Here is a 17,703-nt window from a genome sequence, read left to right as displayed (position 1 = left end):
TCCGCGAAGAGGCGGTTACCATTTCTCTACTGTCGCACGGTGCGCTGGGCGGAGCGGCGAGGAAGGTGGATGGTGGACAGCAGGAGCCAGGCCCTCACCGTGGGGCGGGAGGTCGGGTCAGCAAGGGGAGGGGGCTGGACGATCACATGGTGGGGATCAGAGGTGGAGATGTCAGTGTGGACGTGTGTTCAGTCACTAGAGAGCTGGGGGCTAGGTGTAGAAATGTTTATAGATTAAGTATATACACACGAGTTAGCATACACACGAGTTAGTATGCACACACACACACACACACACAGGTTTCTGGGCTCTGTCGGCTGCGGGAGCCCAAAGGCAATACCACCCCGGTAGCAACAAGCACACCCAGGGCCCAGCGGTCGTGGATTCTAACACCACCTCCGGTGAGAGGAAGCCGGGACCCTGGGGCGAGGGCTGGCTCTAGGACTGGGCAGGAGGACACAGGGTGAGCCTGGACCACCTTCTAGTGCCAGAGAGGAAGCAAGTGCTCAGAAAACAGAAGGCACTGATGGGATGCATCAGAGGGACACAAGAGCCAACTGAAAGAGCTCCCAGAGGCCAAAGCTACAAGATGACGTTGAACTGGATTACGAGCCAGAGCACAACAGAAACATCCACAAGTCCATCCTAACATCACTAAGTGGCTGAATAAATAAATGAGCGGGAGAGACGAGTCTCCTGTACAGAGAGTTCCAGACGGCAGCCACTCTGCCCTCCAGGAGGGGAGCAGCCCCCAGCCAGAGGGGGGGGGACGTGCACGGTGACCTCCTTCCAGAGGGCACAGTACGGACGGGGCAGATGGGAGCCGACGGGGGAGACCCGGCGCGCACTCCTCAGCCAGGCGATCGAGTCACCTCGACAGGGTGTGGCCTTGATACGACGTGATGCGAAGGACACCGGACCTCTGGGGTCTTCCTCCCCAACCCAGAACCCGGTAATCCCGAGAGGAGCGTCAGATCCAGCAGGGGGCCTTCCACAGACCCCTGAGCAGCCCTCCCGACACTGTCAGGGCCTCAGACACGAGGCAGGGCTGAGAGACTGTCACAGCCCCGGGGCCGAAGGAACCCAAGGACTGGAAGTCTTCTGGGACCCCGCACGGGGTCCTGGAACAGAGGGGGGCATTAGGGAAACTCAAGGAGCATGAAGAAAGCGGGGACCTCAGTTCATGAGAACGTGTCAGTGTCAGTTCAAGATGGTGACAAACATGCCACATGACCTGAAGTGTGGGCATGGGGCCGCCGGGTGTGGGTGGAGGGGCCCTCTGACCTGTCTTCACTGTTTTCTCTAAGTTTGTTTTTTAACCTACGGGCCGCACTCGTAAAGCCCCCTGGACAGGAGGTGCTGCCCGGGGTGACATTACCGGCAGCAGAGCCCCAGCCACTGGAGTCTGCCCCTTGAGCACGCAGCAGGGTGGTGCCATGACAGGGCCACCTGTCAGAGTTGTCTCATGTGGCATCTGAGACGGCCGAGGGACATGACGGGTGTGCAGGGCCTCCAGTGTCCAGCCGGGTGTCGGGTGGGCTTTTCTTGTTTCTCCCGCTTCCTTCCTTACGACTCCTGGAGGTGAGTACTGGCCTGTCACCTTCCTGCCAAGGGTGCAGGAGCCCAGGGAGCTCTGGTGGAGTGGCCCCGGTGGGAGGGCTGGGTCACACTGGGCGGCGGACCCCCGGCACCATGTCTGCTGCGAGATGCCCGGTTTCGCGCTCAGCGTCAGGGTACAGGCGGCGCCCCTGCCCTGTGCACGCCTCATCTCCTCTGTCTCCCTCCTGGGAACCTCGGCTCCGGTGCCGGCCAAGCTGACCTCCTGCCGTTGGTCCCACAGGGCGACTATGACCCGAGCCGGACCAAGGTGCTGCACCTGCGCATGAACCCGGCCAGTGCGGCGCGGCAGCACCAGCACGAGGAGCACGCCCAGCTGCAGGAGGAGTGCGAGCGGCTGCGCGAGCTGGTGCGCGCCCTGGAGAGGGGTGGCCCTGTACCTGCCGGCCTGGAAGCCACCGCGGCTCTGCCCTCGTCCAAGGAGGTGACAGGTAGGCCCCCTCCCCTGTCCTTGACGGCCCTGGGCAGGCTGACCCAGACGGTCTGCTGGGGGCCTCAGGCGTCCATCCATCTGTCCATCTGTCCTGTGCCGGCAGCCAGGCCAGGGGGTGCCTGGACGGAGAGCCCAGGGCCGGGCAGAGGTTTAGTCGCCTGGGGCTGCGGGTCACGGCAGGAACTGTCTCAGGGAGCAGTGGACACAGTGGCTGAAACCTTTCAGGCCCCTGAAACAGATTAACGTCGCTTGTCAGCTTACATGAGCCCGGTCAGTCATGGATGAGTCCAGGGCTCTGTGGAGGTGGGGCCTGTCCTTCACTGCTCAGAGTGCCTCTCGCGGTGCCCGGAGAGCCCTTTCGGCAGAGGCCTGTGCCGTGCGGAGCATGCCTTTCCCAAGGCGCACGTCTCCCTCGCCTCTGCAGCTCTGCCAGTCAGGGTGACCGCCTCTGAACGCGCGGCTCACCACCTCCAGTGTAGGAAAGTGACCACTGGAGTCTGCAGTCCATGCCTTGGGGACTCTTATAGTCGTCGAGCCCCGCCCCAGGAACGTCCACCCTGCAAGGGCAGAGAAAAGTGGGTCCATCAGCACAAAGGGGGGACTCTTTGGGGCCCAGTTTTCCCAGGGTCACCATGCACAGTGCAGCCCACGGGGCAGGCTGGGGGTCCAGAGGGGCGCCCGGAGACTCACTTTGCTGTTGAAGGGTGCCTGGCGCTGCTGCCCAGTCAGCCTCGGCTGGCCTGGGACGAGGGCTCCCCAGCTTGGGCGGAACAGCACTGATGCCCTTCGGCTCTCGTGTCTGCTGCTGGCTCTTCTCGCCCCAGCCTGGTGATATTTGCAGGGATGTCGTGTTGGGGAGTCAGGCTGCTGTTTTCCTGCCATCTGCCTCTTGGTTTCTGAGTTCTTCTTCCTCCTTGAAGCCCTCTGTGTTTCCTGGTTGTGCATTTGTCATCTTGTCCCTGTGAAGGTGGCCAAGCAGTCACCCATCAGGCAGAGGCAGGAAGGGTGTGCAGCCATCAGCTCATCTTCCTCCCTCAGCTGGGACGAGCCTAGCTGAAACGTGCTCCTTGGTCAGGGGTCTCAGATGCAGTCCATTCTCCCTCCGTCTGTTTCACTGTCAACCTGACGTGGAAGGAGCCTTTCTCAAAGCACCTGGGGCCAGCAGGCATGGCCCTGTGAGCTCCTGGGGGTGGACGACCCTTGGCACAGTGCCTGGCACACAGTGGGCTGGGGCTGACCTGATCTTGAGGTCGAGCGCTCCGGGGTCAGCCAGCCCTGGGCAGGTTCCCAGCTGTGCGCGCCTCACGTTGTCACCCTCTTGAAACTGCAGGGTCTTGCTGTACAACAGAGGCTGACGGTCCCGCAGCAGAGAGGCTCAGAGGCCCTAACGCAGAGCCTGGTGCGTCGTGAGCTCATAACTGCTCCTCGTCAGGAGGCCTGTGGTTCTTAGTCTTGTCCCAGTTCCCAGGACCGTCGGCCAGTGTCCTCTGGGAGACGGGTTCCCGCACCATCGTGGGGTTCAGCTATGACCCTGGCAGGACGGGGTTGAGTGGGAATTTGCCAGCCTCACCTGAACTCGGGCCTCTGGGTGTTTCATGAGATCATGTTTGCTCTGCGGTGGCTTTCCCGCGATCTTGTATCGGGCTCGTGAAGAATGAGCACAGGCCATGTGTGCGTGAACTGCACACCCTCTTGTGTACGCATGCACACCCACCCCCATTCACACCTATGCACACACATCTCCTTTCACACCTCATGCACAGCCTCTCCCGTCTTATTTTTCTGGGGTAGTCTGGAACTCTAATCTCTGTGCAGGACCACAGGGACCCTTAGTCATTTCCATCCGTTTTTTCTGTGAATTGGAGCATCAGGACACAGAAGTGTGACAGAAGCATGCCTGAATTCCTAGACAATTCCCTCTCTCCTGGGTGGGGCAGAGATTGTCACTAAGGCTGCACGAGGCCCCTCTGGAGCTCAGAACCCGGCGTGCCACCCTCTGGGCTGCCGCTCTGCTCTCCTGACCATTCAGCCACTCCCTGGACGTCCACATTTTCCCCACCTCTCCCTTTATGGTCCTGAACAGCAGCTGCTGCTTGAGGCCACTGGGCAGCAGCCAGGTTAGAGAGAGGATCCTGGCATCTGGGCACGCAGAGACGGGCCTTCCCAGAGCCTCTGTCCTGGGGCAGCAGATGGAGCCCCTGTGCCAGGCAGCCTGACCGGGTTCGCTCCCAAGTGCCGACTCAGGGCTTCTGCAGCTGGGAGTGGGCTTCGTGACCAGCTCGCCAGCAGTCCTGTCCTCCCCTGTGAGAGCCGGGAGAGGGGACGCACTCTTGCAAGATTACTTGGCAAGCGGGTGGCCATGCTGTGGTTTTCAAGGTCCGAATTCTCCTTTCTTCCGGGTGTTTTTCCAGCCGCAGCTCCTCTCCTGCCTTGAGCTAGCTGTGTGTTCTTGACAAATTCAAGAGCTGAAAATGCAAACTGAGAGCATGTTCAGGTGGCTCCTCACTTTGGGAGAGGACTCCTAGAAGGGCTCCTGACCGTCGTCTGACAGGATAGGTCCTTTATCCAGTGAGGTTTGTCATGCTTCTCCCATCGAGCGGGCTCTGTGCTCGGTCGTGGTGACAGAGTTGCTCGGAGTCTGACCAGGGCACTGTGACGGGTGCCCAAGGCCTCAGTGGACGGGGGTTAGAAGTTGCTTCTGCGTCACACTGCAGGATGGGGCATCGATCGGCTTCCCTAAGGGACCTTGGAGCATAAGTGAGGCCCAGGCTGCCTGGAGGACAAGGGCCCCGGCCAGCAGGGGCAATGCTGTTGCCTAGCCGACTTGGAAGGAGTGAGGGTGGTGGGGCAGACTTGGGGCCGCGGGTCCAGCAGAGACGCCGGCTGAACGTGTGCCTCTGCTCTGCTCCCCCTGAGGCTCCGTAAATCATAGGAAGGGTAGTTTGGGTTTTTTTTTTCTGTTTTTCTTGAGGCTTAAACCCACAAAGAGAGAATTCAGCAGCAAACCTTTGGAACCTGGAAAGTCGGTGGGTGGGTGGTAAGATGATAAGCAGACTCAGGAAACCGGAAGTCTAAGCTGGCAACAGTAGAGCCAGGAACCAGCCAGCTCTGCCCCCAACTCCCCAAAGGCCCAGAATTGGCAGCAAGGCGCACGGGGGAGGGGCAGTGCCTGGCTGAGATAAGGAGGATTGAGGAGGCTGCCGGGGAGCGTGTGAAGAGGCAGCCAGACCCCCGGGACTCGCACCCAACTCCACTCAGTGGGCACTTGCCTCTCCTCTCCAGCAAAAACGAAAAACGGAAGACAAAAAACAGGTTTATTTTCTTGGAGCAGTGATGCCCAAAGGGTAGCCCCAGGCTGGCTGCGGCCTCCCTGAGAACTTGTTAGAAGTGCAGGTTCTTGGACTCCATCTCAGACCTGCCGGGTCAGAAGTCCTGGGGCGGGGGCAGCAATCTGTGGCCATCCAGATGCTCCCTCACATTTGTGAACACTCCTCTGGAGAGGGATGGAGAGGACCCCTGGACAGGGCACCATTCAGGACAAGAGCTGACCTGGACGCAGGATGAAGTGGCCAGTGCAGATGGACCCAAGGCACCCAGCGCACCCCGCGCTCTCTCTCGACGTTGCCCTCGGGCACACCCGCCGCCAGCTGTGACCTCCAGGGCAGGCTTTTCTTGGGGGGATCTGACCAGCTGAGAAGACCTAAAGGCACTGACAGTGGAGGCCCCACTGGAGGGCTCGGTTAGACCACTCTATGGTGACCTTTAGATGACGGTCTGCTCTCCTGCTCAGAGGCCCCTGTGCCTGTGGAAGCCACTCCTGGTTACCCATAGCGTGCCGTGATTCCCGGAGGTCTCAGAGATGGAGCGGGCAGACAGGAGAGAGAGTGCAGCTTGGAGGGAGCAGACCCTCAGAGTGGGGAGACCTCCAGAAAATGGTACCTGGGTGTCCTCAGAGAGAAGAGGAAGGATGTTTCAACAGCGAAATGAGCGCAAGATGCTTTAAAATTTTTTTCAGAGAAAAAAATACACTTTTGAAAGTTAAAAATATCAAGAGTTAAATGAAAATCCAAAGAGAAGATTTCTAAGATAAAATTGAGCAAGTTTATCTGAAAAGTAGAGCAAAGAGACAATGAGATGGGAAGCAGGGAGAAAAGGTAAGAGAATGAGAGGAACAGCGCGTGAAGTCCAGGATCCGAGGAGCGGGAGCGCGTCAGCAGAGGACGAGAAGGAGGGGGTCTCGCTCGGAACACTCGGCTTGAGGACGTTTCCCAGAGAGAGAGGAGGTGACTGCCCCGTGCTGGGTGCCCTCCGCTCGGAACACTCGGCTTGAGGACGTTTCCCAGAGAGAGAGGAGGCGACTGCCCCGTGCTGGGTGCCCTCAGGAGGGCCTGCCCCAGGATGAAAGTGCTCCCACACCAAGGCCCAGTACTGGATCCTGGTGGGAGCAGGGTTCTGCATGCTGCCCTGGGAGGAGGGCGCTGGAGAGGAGATCCGTGTGCTGAGGGCGGAGTCGGTCGGTAAGAGGCGAAAGTCGCAATGGAGACATGGGCCAGCAGAGGTGGAGTCACTGCCCCCCCGGGAGAAGGAAAGGCTCAGAGGAGTGTGGGAGGTGCTGTTGTCCCAGACTGGGCTCTCGGAAACAGTGTCCGTAAGTTTTGCATAAAAATAAAGCCTAAGGGTTAAAACGAGAAGCCAAGTCAGGCTAGGGACAGCCCCTGGAGGCGCTCGGGCTGCCCTGGGACACGGCCAGTGCAGGCCCTGTGAGGAGGGACTGCAGAGGCTGAGAAGGGAGGCAGAGCCTTGATTAGGAGGCGCATGGGTGCGAGTGGGGCCGGGGCAGAGGCGTGTCAGGAGCCTGATGCTGAGACGGCGGCTAGACCAGCGGGCTGTAGCCACCAGGAAGTGTGGGTGGGAAGGGAGGAGTCGGGTCACCCCGGTTTGCTCTGGGGCACAGGGTGACCAAGCAGTTGCCATGGTGGGGGCGCAGAGAGGAGGAGGTCCAGGGCATGTGAGGAGTTGCTTGGTCCGGGTCAGCGCTCAGGGATACTCGAGGGGAGCGTCCCTGCTGAAATCAAGGACATGCTCCCATGAGGGCTAGGACGTGCTCCCAGGTGGGAAAGGACATGCTCCCATGAGGGCTAGGATGTGCTCCTGAGTGGGCCACCATGTGCTCCCGTGTGGGCGAGGACATGTTCCCATGAGGGCGAGGATATGCTCCTGAGTGGGCCACCATGTGCTCCCGTGTGGGCGAGGACATGTTCCCATGAGGGCGAGGATGTGCTCCTGTGTGGGCGAGCATGTGCTCTTGGATTGGTGAGGACGTGCTCCCAGGTGGGCAAGGGAGCTCTGAGAACTGCCCTGGTTTGCGCCCCGTGGTCACCCGTAGCCTCATTGCAGTGTTTGTCCAACTCTTCACGGAAATCCTATAGCACTTCGTGCTCTCAGGACCACTACATGCTACTTTCCCTGGCAAGTGAAGCGGCTGGGGCTCAGAGAGATGAAGCCCCATGGCTGAGCCAGGTGTCCGCCCCCAGGCCAGGCAGGTCTGCTGCCCACTGGCACTGAAGCATGGTCCCCCAGCCGGGCAGCAGCCCCATCCCCAGAGGGAGCATGTTAGAACAGCCAGGTGCCTGTTGGTGGCTGTAAGCACCCGGGTAGACAGATGGCAGTGGCACTGCCATTGCCGAGGGGATCTCTGGCTTGCAGACGGAGCACGGTGGTGAGACGCCTGCCTCTGCGGAGGCCGAGTTTGTTTACTTCTGCGAGGCCCAGAGTTGTCAGCAGTCATGACTCAGCAGACTCTCCCTCCCCTGGGCCTCCTGCATGCATCTTCTGTGCACAGGGCCCCAGGAGCTCGGGGCCCAGGCTCGCGGGCTGTGACCTGTGACCTTCCCCCAGTTGGAGAAGCCTCAGCACTTACAGGCCTCTGAGCAGATTCTCTGGGTGCCCCAGAGACATGTCCTGGAGAATAGGGCTCCAGGGTCTGTCTAGCCGTCAGCAAATGCCCCCACCCCCCAGACACTGTCCACCTTCCATTCTGGGACTGTCTACCCTCCACCCCAGACCCCTCAGGCCCGTCTGCCGCATCACCTTTGAGTGGGCAGCTCTCCTCCGAGTGGGCAGCTCTCCTCCACCTGGGCCCATGGCTGTGAGGACAGGTGTTGCTGGCAGCAGCCAGGCTTCCTCTGGTCTGGGACCCGGGTAAGGGAGCAGAGGCGATGCAGAAACAGGTGCAGCGGCCCCTGCCCTCGGGCATCCTGGAATTAATATGGGCAGACCATATAAAATGTGGCCGGTTCCCTGACAGAGTAGTCATAGGGTTTCCTGTCAGCTGTGCACAGGATGTGGCCTTTGTTCTGGCCTTGCAGTGACCCAGGAGGTCGTTGTGAGTGAGCGGGGCCATCAGATGGAGCAGGTACACAGTGGCTTGAGCTGCGACCATCACGATCATGGGAGCAGGAGCGCGGGGGTGGGGTGGGCAGAGATGGAGGCTAGGCCAGTGGTAGAGGGGCCCCGGCTCCTGAGGAAAGCAGCTTTGCTAAAGAGGAGAAGGACACGTCCAGGCTCTGTGTGGACACGCTGGGAGCTGCTCTGGGGTCAGAGGGATGAGGGGCGCCACCCACCCTCTGGTAGCTCCGCTCTGACTGACAGTGAGGCAGGAAAACCTTGTCGGGAGGCTCTTCTGGATCCTGACAAAGGAATTGCTCAACAGCCGCACCGAGGGTACAGCCCCCTGGGTGGCAGGAGCCTGAAGATCCGCCGCCCCAGCTGACTCTCGGCTCTGTGCGTGGCCCCCCTGCCTTATCAAGGTTGGGCCAGAGAGATTATTAATTGCAATTTAATTAGGTAATGCATTAATATTAAAATAACCTAATCTTGTCAGAGCAACACGTTGAAGGTGATCAGATTTGTCACTGCCTGACTGTGTGGGTGCAGCTGATCCTGAGGCGTCTCTGGAGGAGGGGGAGGGTGGGGGCCCACCCGCTCTGCCCGTGGAGGCGGACACCCTGGGAGGGCCTGGCTGGGGCAGGCTTGGTGCTTATGCCGCCTGGGCCGGGAGCAGCTCTGCTGCTTTTCCTCTCTGTTCCTGCTTTTCTCTCCACACTTGTGACTCGCCCTCCTTCCTGTTCAGCCAGGGCAGGAGGGAAGGGCCACGTCGTGGGCCAGAGAGGTGCCTGACAGCATCTAGCCACCTGGGTGCAGGGTGCAGTGGGTGGCGGAAATCCATGCATGGGCTCCAACTTGGCACAGGCCTGTCTGAGTCCCTGCTGTCCCCTGGGCCCTGGGCAGGGGAGCCAGCCCCAGGCTTCTGTCTCCTCATATGTGACTTAGGGTGCAGTGGTGGCAGTTGAAGAAATCAAGTGGGCTCGCTATGGCTCCCAAAGCTGCGACACGTACTTTATTGGTCAGCAACCACTGGACACCTGCTGTGTGCTGGACTCACGGGTGTCCTCAGGACCTGCTCCCTGCCCTCAGGATGTCAGTGAGGGAGGAGCCACAGGAATCAGGTGGCCTCAGAGCAGCCCCTGCGGGCAGGGCTGCGTGTGCAGAGGGGCACAGGGAGGGGGCTGTGGGGGAGGAGGCCGGGCAGCTTCCTTGGGCCAGGGCAGGGGCCTTCAGCCGAGCTTTGCAGGCCATGTGGGAGCCGAGGAGAGGGGCTGGTGTCCCAGGGGAGGGATCACGCGAGGTTGCACACACCCCTACCCCGCCGTGTGTGCCCAGCCCTGTGCCAGGCCGCGGTGCTGCCCTTGGGTCCGGCCAGCAAGGAACACGATCCTGATGGGGAGGGAAGACCAACATGCCCAGACCATCCCCGGGAGCTTTGCAGGGCAGGGCTGGGGGTTACTCATGGCATCAGAGTGAGGCAGACAGAGCGGAAGGGCAGCCTGGAGGAGCCACAGCGAGCAGCCAGCTGCTTTCCTCTGTGGGAAGTCAGGGCCCCGCACAGGCTCCAGGATGGCAGAGCTGTGAGGGACCTGGGAGGGCAAGGGCCAGAAGGCTGGGAGCACCTTGCTGGAGCAGGTCCCAGCGGCTGCCCTAGAGCAGTCACTCCCTCGGGAAGACCTTACAGTGAGCAGGGAGGCCTGGCCCAGCCATGGGTCCCACGTGAGGCTCCACGTGGCTTGGCACCTGGCACAAGGTGACAGAGCTAGTGTTTGCTGTGGCCAATGGTCTGGCTGCCTGAGGTCTAGAGATGGTTGTAGCCCTGAGATCAGGAGGCCATGCTTGACTCAGGAGCTGCCTCTGACAACTTCGGGGAGCGGGTACGAGCCCCCACCCCATCATTCTCCGTGGCCCGCGTAGGAAGCATCCTGCCCTGCTCTTTCCCTGGCTCAGCTCGTTCCTCTCAGCTGGAGGGGCTGCCTCCGAACAGGCACGCAGACTGCAGGGAAGAGCAGAGGGAGAGGCAGGATTCGGACTCCCTTGGCCTCCCCCAGCCACCCCTCTGGGCCTCCGCAGAGCGCTCCCCGCTTGCCCACTGGCACCGGGTGCAGCAGGAGGGCCCGTGTCTCTGTCTGAGGCCTTCCTTGCCCACCTGCCCAGGCCTGGCAGCACGTGGGGAGGGAGGGGCCGCTTGCGTCTGAAGCGGCTGCTGGTTTGCTTGTGCGGCCGGCCGGCTTGGCTCCCAGAGCTCTGCAGATGCCCCCAGATGGGGCAGTGGGAGCTCCTCAGCTGCCCCAGAGCCCTCACACTCCACCTGATGTTCCTGTCCCTCGGGGGCTGAGCAGCCAAGGGACCTTGAAGGGGAGCGAGAGGTTTCTGGACCCCGAGCTGAGGTGGCCTGGGCACCAGTGTCTTCCCCGAGAGACACGGGAAGCTCCAAGATCGCAGCAGCCAGAGGAGGCCCACAGCCCAGGCGGGCAGCCTCTCCCAGGCAGGGACCGGGGCACCAGATGCACGCCCGTGGGCTCATCTGAGAAGCCCTGCAGAGGCTCGGAGACCGAGCTGACAGTGGAACCCCAGCCCACGGCGGTGGGTCAGACACAGCCAGGGAGGCCAGAGTCAAACTGCGGAGCACTGAAGGCAAGAAGTGACCGCGCAGGTTCCTGCATGGATGTCAGTGCTTTTCTTAGGAGTGGGGTTGGTGGGTCCTGTGGAAGGGGGCCGTTCTCTTTGTGAGGAACTGCCACGCTGTTGTCGAGTGGCTGCACGGCTGCATGCCCAGCAGCCACGTGTGAGTCCCGTGGTCCGCGTCCTCACCGGCACCTGGTGTCACGGTTTGTATTTCAGTCTTTCTAACGTGTGTGTGGTGGACTCTCAGCATGTTTCCGTTTGCATTTCCCTGCTGTCTAAGGACGCTGAGCATCTTTTGTCCCATATCAGCCATCCCTGGATCCCCTTGGGTGGAATCTCTGCAAGTTTTTGCCCGTTCTTTGACTGGATTCTTACCTTAGTATTGAGTGTGGGCATTTTCCTTTTCTAACAGTGTCTTTCTCAGAGCAAACCTTTTTAATCTGGATGCACGCTGATGAGCGGTTTTCTCTTGTAGGAGTCAGATCTAAGAACTCTGCCTGCCCCAAGGTTAAGACATGTTTTTTCTTACGTTTTCTACTGAAAGATTTTTAGTTTACATTTAGATCTGTGATCCATTTTGAGTTCATTTTTGCATACGATGTGAGATTTAGATCGAGGTACTTTCTTGGATTTGGGGTTTTTCGTATGAATGTCTAGTTCCAACATCATTTGGTGAATGTCATGTCTCTGTTGAATTTCCTTGGCACCTTTGTCAAATCGAGTGACTGGTTTGTTTGGGTCCATTTCTGCCCCCCTCTCTCTCCCGTTGCGTTGATCTGAGCGTGTCTGCTTTGCTAACATCACACTGTCTGGATGCTGTAGCTTGATAGCAGGTCTTAAAATCGATAGCATGATTCCTCCAACTTTATGCTTCTTTTTCAAAATCATTTTGGCAATTCTAGTTGTATTGCCTTTCCATATAAATTTTAGATTCAGCTTGTCTGTATCTACAAAATTCCTGCCAAGGTTTTGGTGGGAATTCCATTAAATCTGTAGAGGAGTTTGGGGAGAATCCGTGTGTTTCTGTGATGAGTGTTTCCAATCCAGAACACAGGTGTCTCTCCACTGATTTGCATTTTCCTTGATTTCTTTCACCAGCGTTTTGTGGATTTCGGCACACGTACCCACTACGTAAAAATACACCTAAGTGTTTCATTTTTTTTTTTGGAGTTATTTAAGTATTTTTTGTTTGTTTTTACTGTTTCCATTTGTTCTTTGCTTGTGTGTAGAAATATGAGTGGTTTTTGTGTTGGTCTTGTATCCTGGGACCTCGCTGAATCACCTGTTAGTTCTGGGAGAGGTTCATTGTTGCAGTTTATTGTCTGCAATCATGTCATCTGTGAATAGGGAGTGTTTTGTTTATTCCTTTAAAACGTGGATGCATTGTATTTCATGTTCTTGCCTTATTCCCTGGCTAGCACTTCAGTACGGTGTTGAATAGAAGTGGTGAAAGTAGGCCTCCTGGCCACATTCCTGTCCCTGATCTTAGGGGACAGCACTCAGCCTTTCACAGTTAAGTGTGATGTTAGCTGTAGATTATTTGTCGATCCTCTTTATCAAGTTGAGGAAGTTCCCTTCTGTTCTTAGATTGCTGACAGTGTTTATCATGTCGGATGTTGAATTTTGTCCCATGGTTTCTCTGCATCAGTTGATATGATCATGTGTTTTTTCTTCCTTAGATTGTCAATGTGGTGGATTATTTGTGGAATGTTTCAATATTGAACCAGCCTTGCATTCCTGGGATAAATTCCCTTTCGTTGTGGTATATTCTTCTTTTTATATGTTGCTGGATTCTACTTGCTAATATTTTGTCAATAATTTTTGTGTCTTTGTCCATATTGGTCTATAGTTTTCTTCTTTTGTCCTTGTCTGGTTTAGGTATCAGCGTCATGAAAGTAATGAGTTAGAATGTGTTCCTCTTCTGTTTTCTAGAGGAGATCATGTAGGATTAGTGTTATTTCTTCTTAAAATGTTTTGTAAGATTCCCTGGTGAAACTGTCTGGGCTTGTGTATTTCGGTTGTCGGGGGTTCTTAATAGTTAGAGGTGCAACAGACTGAATATTTGTGTCCATACCCACCCCCAAGACCTCTATCTTGAAGCTTAACCCCCAATGTGACGGTGTTGGAGGTGGTGCCTCTGGGAGGCAACTAGGTCGTGAGGGTGGAGCCCTCAGGATGGAATTGCTGCCCTTGTAAGAGAGACTCCAGAGAGTTCTCTCGCCTCTCCTGCCGTTGAGGACACAGGGAGAAGACGGCTGTCTGTGGACCAGTAAAGTGCCCTCACCAGACACAGAATCTGCCTGCACCCTGGCCTTGGCCTTCCACCTTCCAGAACTGTGGGACACCAATGTCTCTTGTTCATAAGCCCCCTGGTCTACGGTGTTCTGTTGTGGCAGCCCAAACAGACTAAGACAATGGGAATATCAGAGGATCTGTTTTATCTTGGGTGAATTTTGGTAGTTTGAGGGGTTTTTTGAGGAATTGGTCCTTTATTGTCTAAGTTATCAAATTTATGGCATGGAATTATTTGTACTGTTCTCTTATTAATTTTATAATCTCCACTGATGCAACGATAACCCCCTCTTTCCTTCCTGATTTTGGCAATTTATGTCTTTGCTCTTTTTCTCTTTGTCATCTTTGCTGGAGATGTATCCATTTTGTCAATCTTTCCAAAGACCTAGCTTTTGGTTTCATTGAGTTTTCAGGATTGTTATTCTATTTTCAATTTTACTGATTTTTGCCCTTTTCCTTATTTTTCCTACCGTCTACTTGCTCTGGCTTCATCTTGCTCTTCTTTGTCTAGTTCCTTTCTTCTTTCTTTTTTTTTTTTTCTTTTGGTGAGGAAGATTTGTCCTGAGTGAAGATCTGTTGCCAATCCTCCTCTTTTCTGCTTAAGAAAGATTAGCCCTGAGCTAACATCTGTGCCCGTCTTCCTCTACTTTGTATGTGGGACGCCTCCACAGCACGGCTGATGAGTGGAGTAGGTCTGCACCCGGGATCCAAACCCGTGAACCCCAGGCCGGGGAGTGCGCAGAACTTTAACCACTCAGCCATGGGGCTGGCCCCCTGTCTAGTTTAAGGTGGAAGGCTAGATTGCGGATTTGAGATCTTTTTTGTTTTCTAATATAAGCATTTGGTGCTGTAAATTTCCATCGAAGCACTACTTTAGCTGTATCCCACAAATTTTAGTATGCTGTAATTTCTTTTTCAGTTCAAAAAATTTTCAAATTTCCTTTAAGATGTCCTCTGTGATTCATAGATTATTTAGAAGTGTGTTTTTTAATTTCACAGTGTCTGAAGACCTTCCAGGTATCTTTCTGTTACTCATTTCTTGTTTAATTTTGTTATAATCAGGGAATATACTTTGTATAATTTCAACTTTTTTAAATTTAAGATTTGTTTGATGGCTGAGACTATGAGCTGTCTTCCTAAATGTTCCATGTGCACCTGATAAAAACATATGTTCTGTCCCTTAATAGGTGTATTTAGACCGTTTATATTTCATGTAATTTTTTAAATGCATTTGGTTTTAGGCCTACCATTTTAGGAGTCATTTTGTTTGCCCTCTGTATTTTATTCCTATTTCCCCTTTTCTGCCTATTTTCAGATTCCTTGAACATTTTTTAGTATTCTATTTGATTTATCTTAGTTTTTTAAGTTATATGTCTGTGGATACTTTTTGAAGTGACTTTCAGGGGTTACAATATACATGCTTAACTTTTCACAGTGCTCTTGGACTTAATCTCTTACCACTTGAGGATGATCAGATCTTGGAATGTCAGCTTCCACAGCCCCCGTGTCGTCGTCATTGTTTGTCCTTACTCTGTTTACATTGAAAATCCCACCATAAGATGTTATAATTATTGCTTTTAACTGTCACACATATTTTAAAGAGCATAAGAGGAGAAAATTGGTTCATGATTTTTACCTAGGCTTTAAAATTCCTGTGGCTCTTCCTTCATTGCTGAAATTCCAAGTCTCCCTCTGTGTCGTTTCCTTTTGCCAGAAGAACTTCCTTCAGCATGTCTGTTAGTGACGGCTGGTGATGGCTCCTCCTCGCGGTCCCCTTTGGTCGACAGTGTCTTTATTCTCCCTCGTTCCTGACGGGTGTCTTTGCTGCATGTGGAATTCTGGGCCAGCACTTCTTTTCCTTTAACACTTCAGCAACGGACATTGTTCCCCTACTTTCTGGCCTCCACGTTTCTGATGAGTCATCTGCAGGCATTCAGGTGATTTCCCCCCTGGGTTAAAAGCAGAGACTGTGAGAAACCTACAGCAAGTGTAAGGATATCTGTAAGTTAGAACTGAAGGGACCGGAAAGATGCACCAGACAAGGATGGTGTCCAGTGGGTTTCGGTGTCCGTCGCCGCGATGACAGCGGTAGCGTAAAGGGGTGGGCCTGTATGCTGATGTGATTTCCGTGTCCAGTTTCAGTGGTAAAGCCTTGTTTCTAAGGCGACTGTGACAAGCTAAGGACATGTTTTGTAATCACTCACTTCTTGGGGCGTCTGACTGTTCTCACATCTCCGTCATCTTGGGCTTGGCGCCTCTTGGCTGTGTTTTTCCTAGCAAGTTTATATTTTCTTGGTTCTTTGTATGCTGCTTGGTTTTGGATTGTGTTCTGCACATTTTGAAGATCATGTCATGAGATTCTAGGTCTTTGTGAAATTCTGCGGAGAAGGTTAATAATCTCTGTTGGCTGGTCGGTCTCAGCAGCCCGTCGGCCTGGGCGGGTTCAGCCGCAGTGCCCAGCACCCTCCGAGAGCTGTGCCTCTGCCGTCAGCTCAGTTCCAGAGCCTTCACGGTGCTCTCTCGGTCTGTTTGGGTCCTGGGCAGTGGTCCGGCCCACAGTCCAGTTCTCAGAGCCCTTGCCGTGGTGTTTAGGGCTGGCTCCCCACACGCCCAGCTCAGAGGGACGTTTTGGCGTCCGTCCCTCTCTGTGTGGGCACGTCCTCTGGAATGCCTGTCCCGATCTCTCCTCGTTCTCCGCTTCCCTGAGGGCTCCCTTCCAGGCTCTGGCCAGAAGTCAGGGCTGTGCTTCCGGCTCTGCCATGCGGTGCCCTTCCCGCACGTGCATCGGCACTGGAGCCAGCACCAGCGGGGGTGTGGAGAGGGAGGCAGCGGAGTCACCCCGCCCTCTCGGGGTCTCAGCGCCGCAGGTCGGAGAGAAGGCTCGCTGTTCAGGTTCAGGCGTCTGCTGCACCTCCGCAGGATTGCCCGGGGCCGGGATGGGGGAGGGTGGAGAAAGAAGAATGGAGGCACTTCCCCTCCTTCCTTCCTGGGCCGGAAAGCGAGGGCTTCTCTCGACACTCTCTCTGCCTGCTCCCAAGCTGGGCGCTACGGGGCTCCAGACAAACGGCAGCAGCAAACTCAGGAAACTCCAAATGTAAAACTCACCCGTGTGAAGTCGATAATCTGAAGAGTCCTATGCTGTTAAATAAACCGAATCCATAATCAAAAACCTTCCGGAAAAGAAATCTCCAGGCCCAGATGGTTTCACTGGTGAATTCTGCCAAATATTTAAAGAAAAATTAACGCCAATTCTCTACATTCTCTTCAAGAGAATTGAAGGCAGAGTACTTTTCAACTCATTTTATGAAGCAAATATTATCCTAATTTCAAAACCGAAACCTACAGGAATTCATTTTTTAGTTTATTCCAGGAATGCAAGGCTGGTTCAGCATTCAGATATCAACACGATCAAATCAGTTGATGAAGAAAAAGCATTTGACAAAATTCGACACCCACAAAACCTCTCAGCAAACTAGGAAGAGAGGAGAACATCCTCAGCTCAATAACGAGCATCTACAAAAACCCTCCATCTGACACTGTACCTAGTGGTGGATGGTTCAGTGCTTCCCCTCAAGTCAGAAATGTGGCGAAGATGTTGACTCTCACCACCCTGATTAAGGAGAGAAAACGCACCAGACTGGAAAGGAAGGGACAGACTTTCCTCCTTGCAGATGACGTGATTGTCTATGTAGAAAATCACAAGAAGTTAAAAAACCAACAAAGTGAGTTCAGCTGATTTTGGGTAGTGATCCTGTATTCTGCAACCTTGCTGAACTCACTTGATATGAGATGTGAGTGTGTGTGCACGCGTGTGTATAATATGTACATATGTTATATGTTATATACTAGCAAAGAACATGAGGAAGCTGAAATTAAAGACATAAAACCATTTCTATTCCCTCTCCCCAAAATGAAATTCCTAGAGTTAACAAAATGAGTGTAACAAAACAGGTAAAAGACCTGTATGGTGAAAACTGCAAAGCATTGAAGCAAGAAGCCAAAGGAGATTGAAATAAACCAAGAGACATACGGAGTTCGTGGATGAGAAGATGCGTGATCATGCGGGTGTCCGGTCTGCCCAAGTTGATCCGTACACTTCCTGAGTTAAAACAGGAAGGGCTTGGGGATATTTAGAATTCTGGGTCCTTCCTCAGTCTGCCTGTAGCCTTTTACTTTTCTGGGTCTGCAGTCAGCTGTTCCGTGCATTCTCTCCAATATTAATCGACGCCTTCAGTGAAAGACAAGGTTGAATTTACTTTCTTCATCTTTCCCAGAACCGGAACTCATGAATTTTTATAGCAGCGTTACTCATAGTCACAAAAACTGTTAACAGCCCAAATGTCCTT

At 54.7% G+C, this 17,703-nt stretch overlaps 1 protein-coding gene across 4 annotated transcripts in view; it reads left to right on the top strand.

Moving 5' to 3' along the window:
- The window catches only part of MAD1L1 (mitotic arrest deficient 1 like 1), a 413,365-nt gene that overhangs the window by 319,550 nt on the left and 76,112 nt on the right, over positions 1 to 17,703 (top strand). For all 4 annotated transcript variants that reach the window (XM_046666480.1, XM_046666481.1, XM_046666478.1 and 1 more), the window contains one exon: positions 1,841 to 2,048. In XM_046666480.1, the coding sequence (XP_046522436.1) occupies positions 1,841 to 2,048 (208 nt within the window). The remainder of the gene's footprint in view (positions 1 to 1,840; positions 2,049 to 17,703) is intronic.

Source organism: Equus quagga, chromosome 7 (genome assembly GCF_021613505.1).
Source record: "Equus quagga isolate Etosha38 chromosome 7, UCLA_HA_Equagga_1.0, whole genome shotgun sequence".
NCBI classification, from domain to species: Eukaryota; Metazoa; Chordata; class Mammalia; order Perissodactyla; family Equidae; genus Equus; species Equus quagga.
The sequence above is the reverse complement of the archived record's forward strand: the minus strand, read 5'-3'. Positions and strand labels throughout refer to the sequence as shown.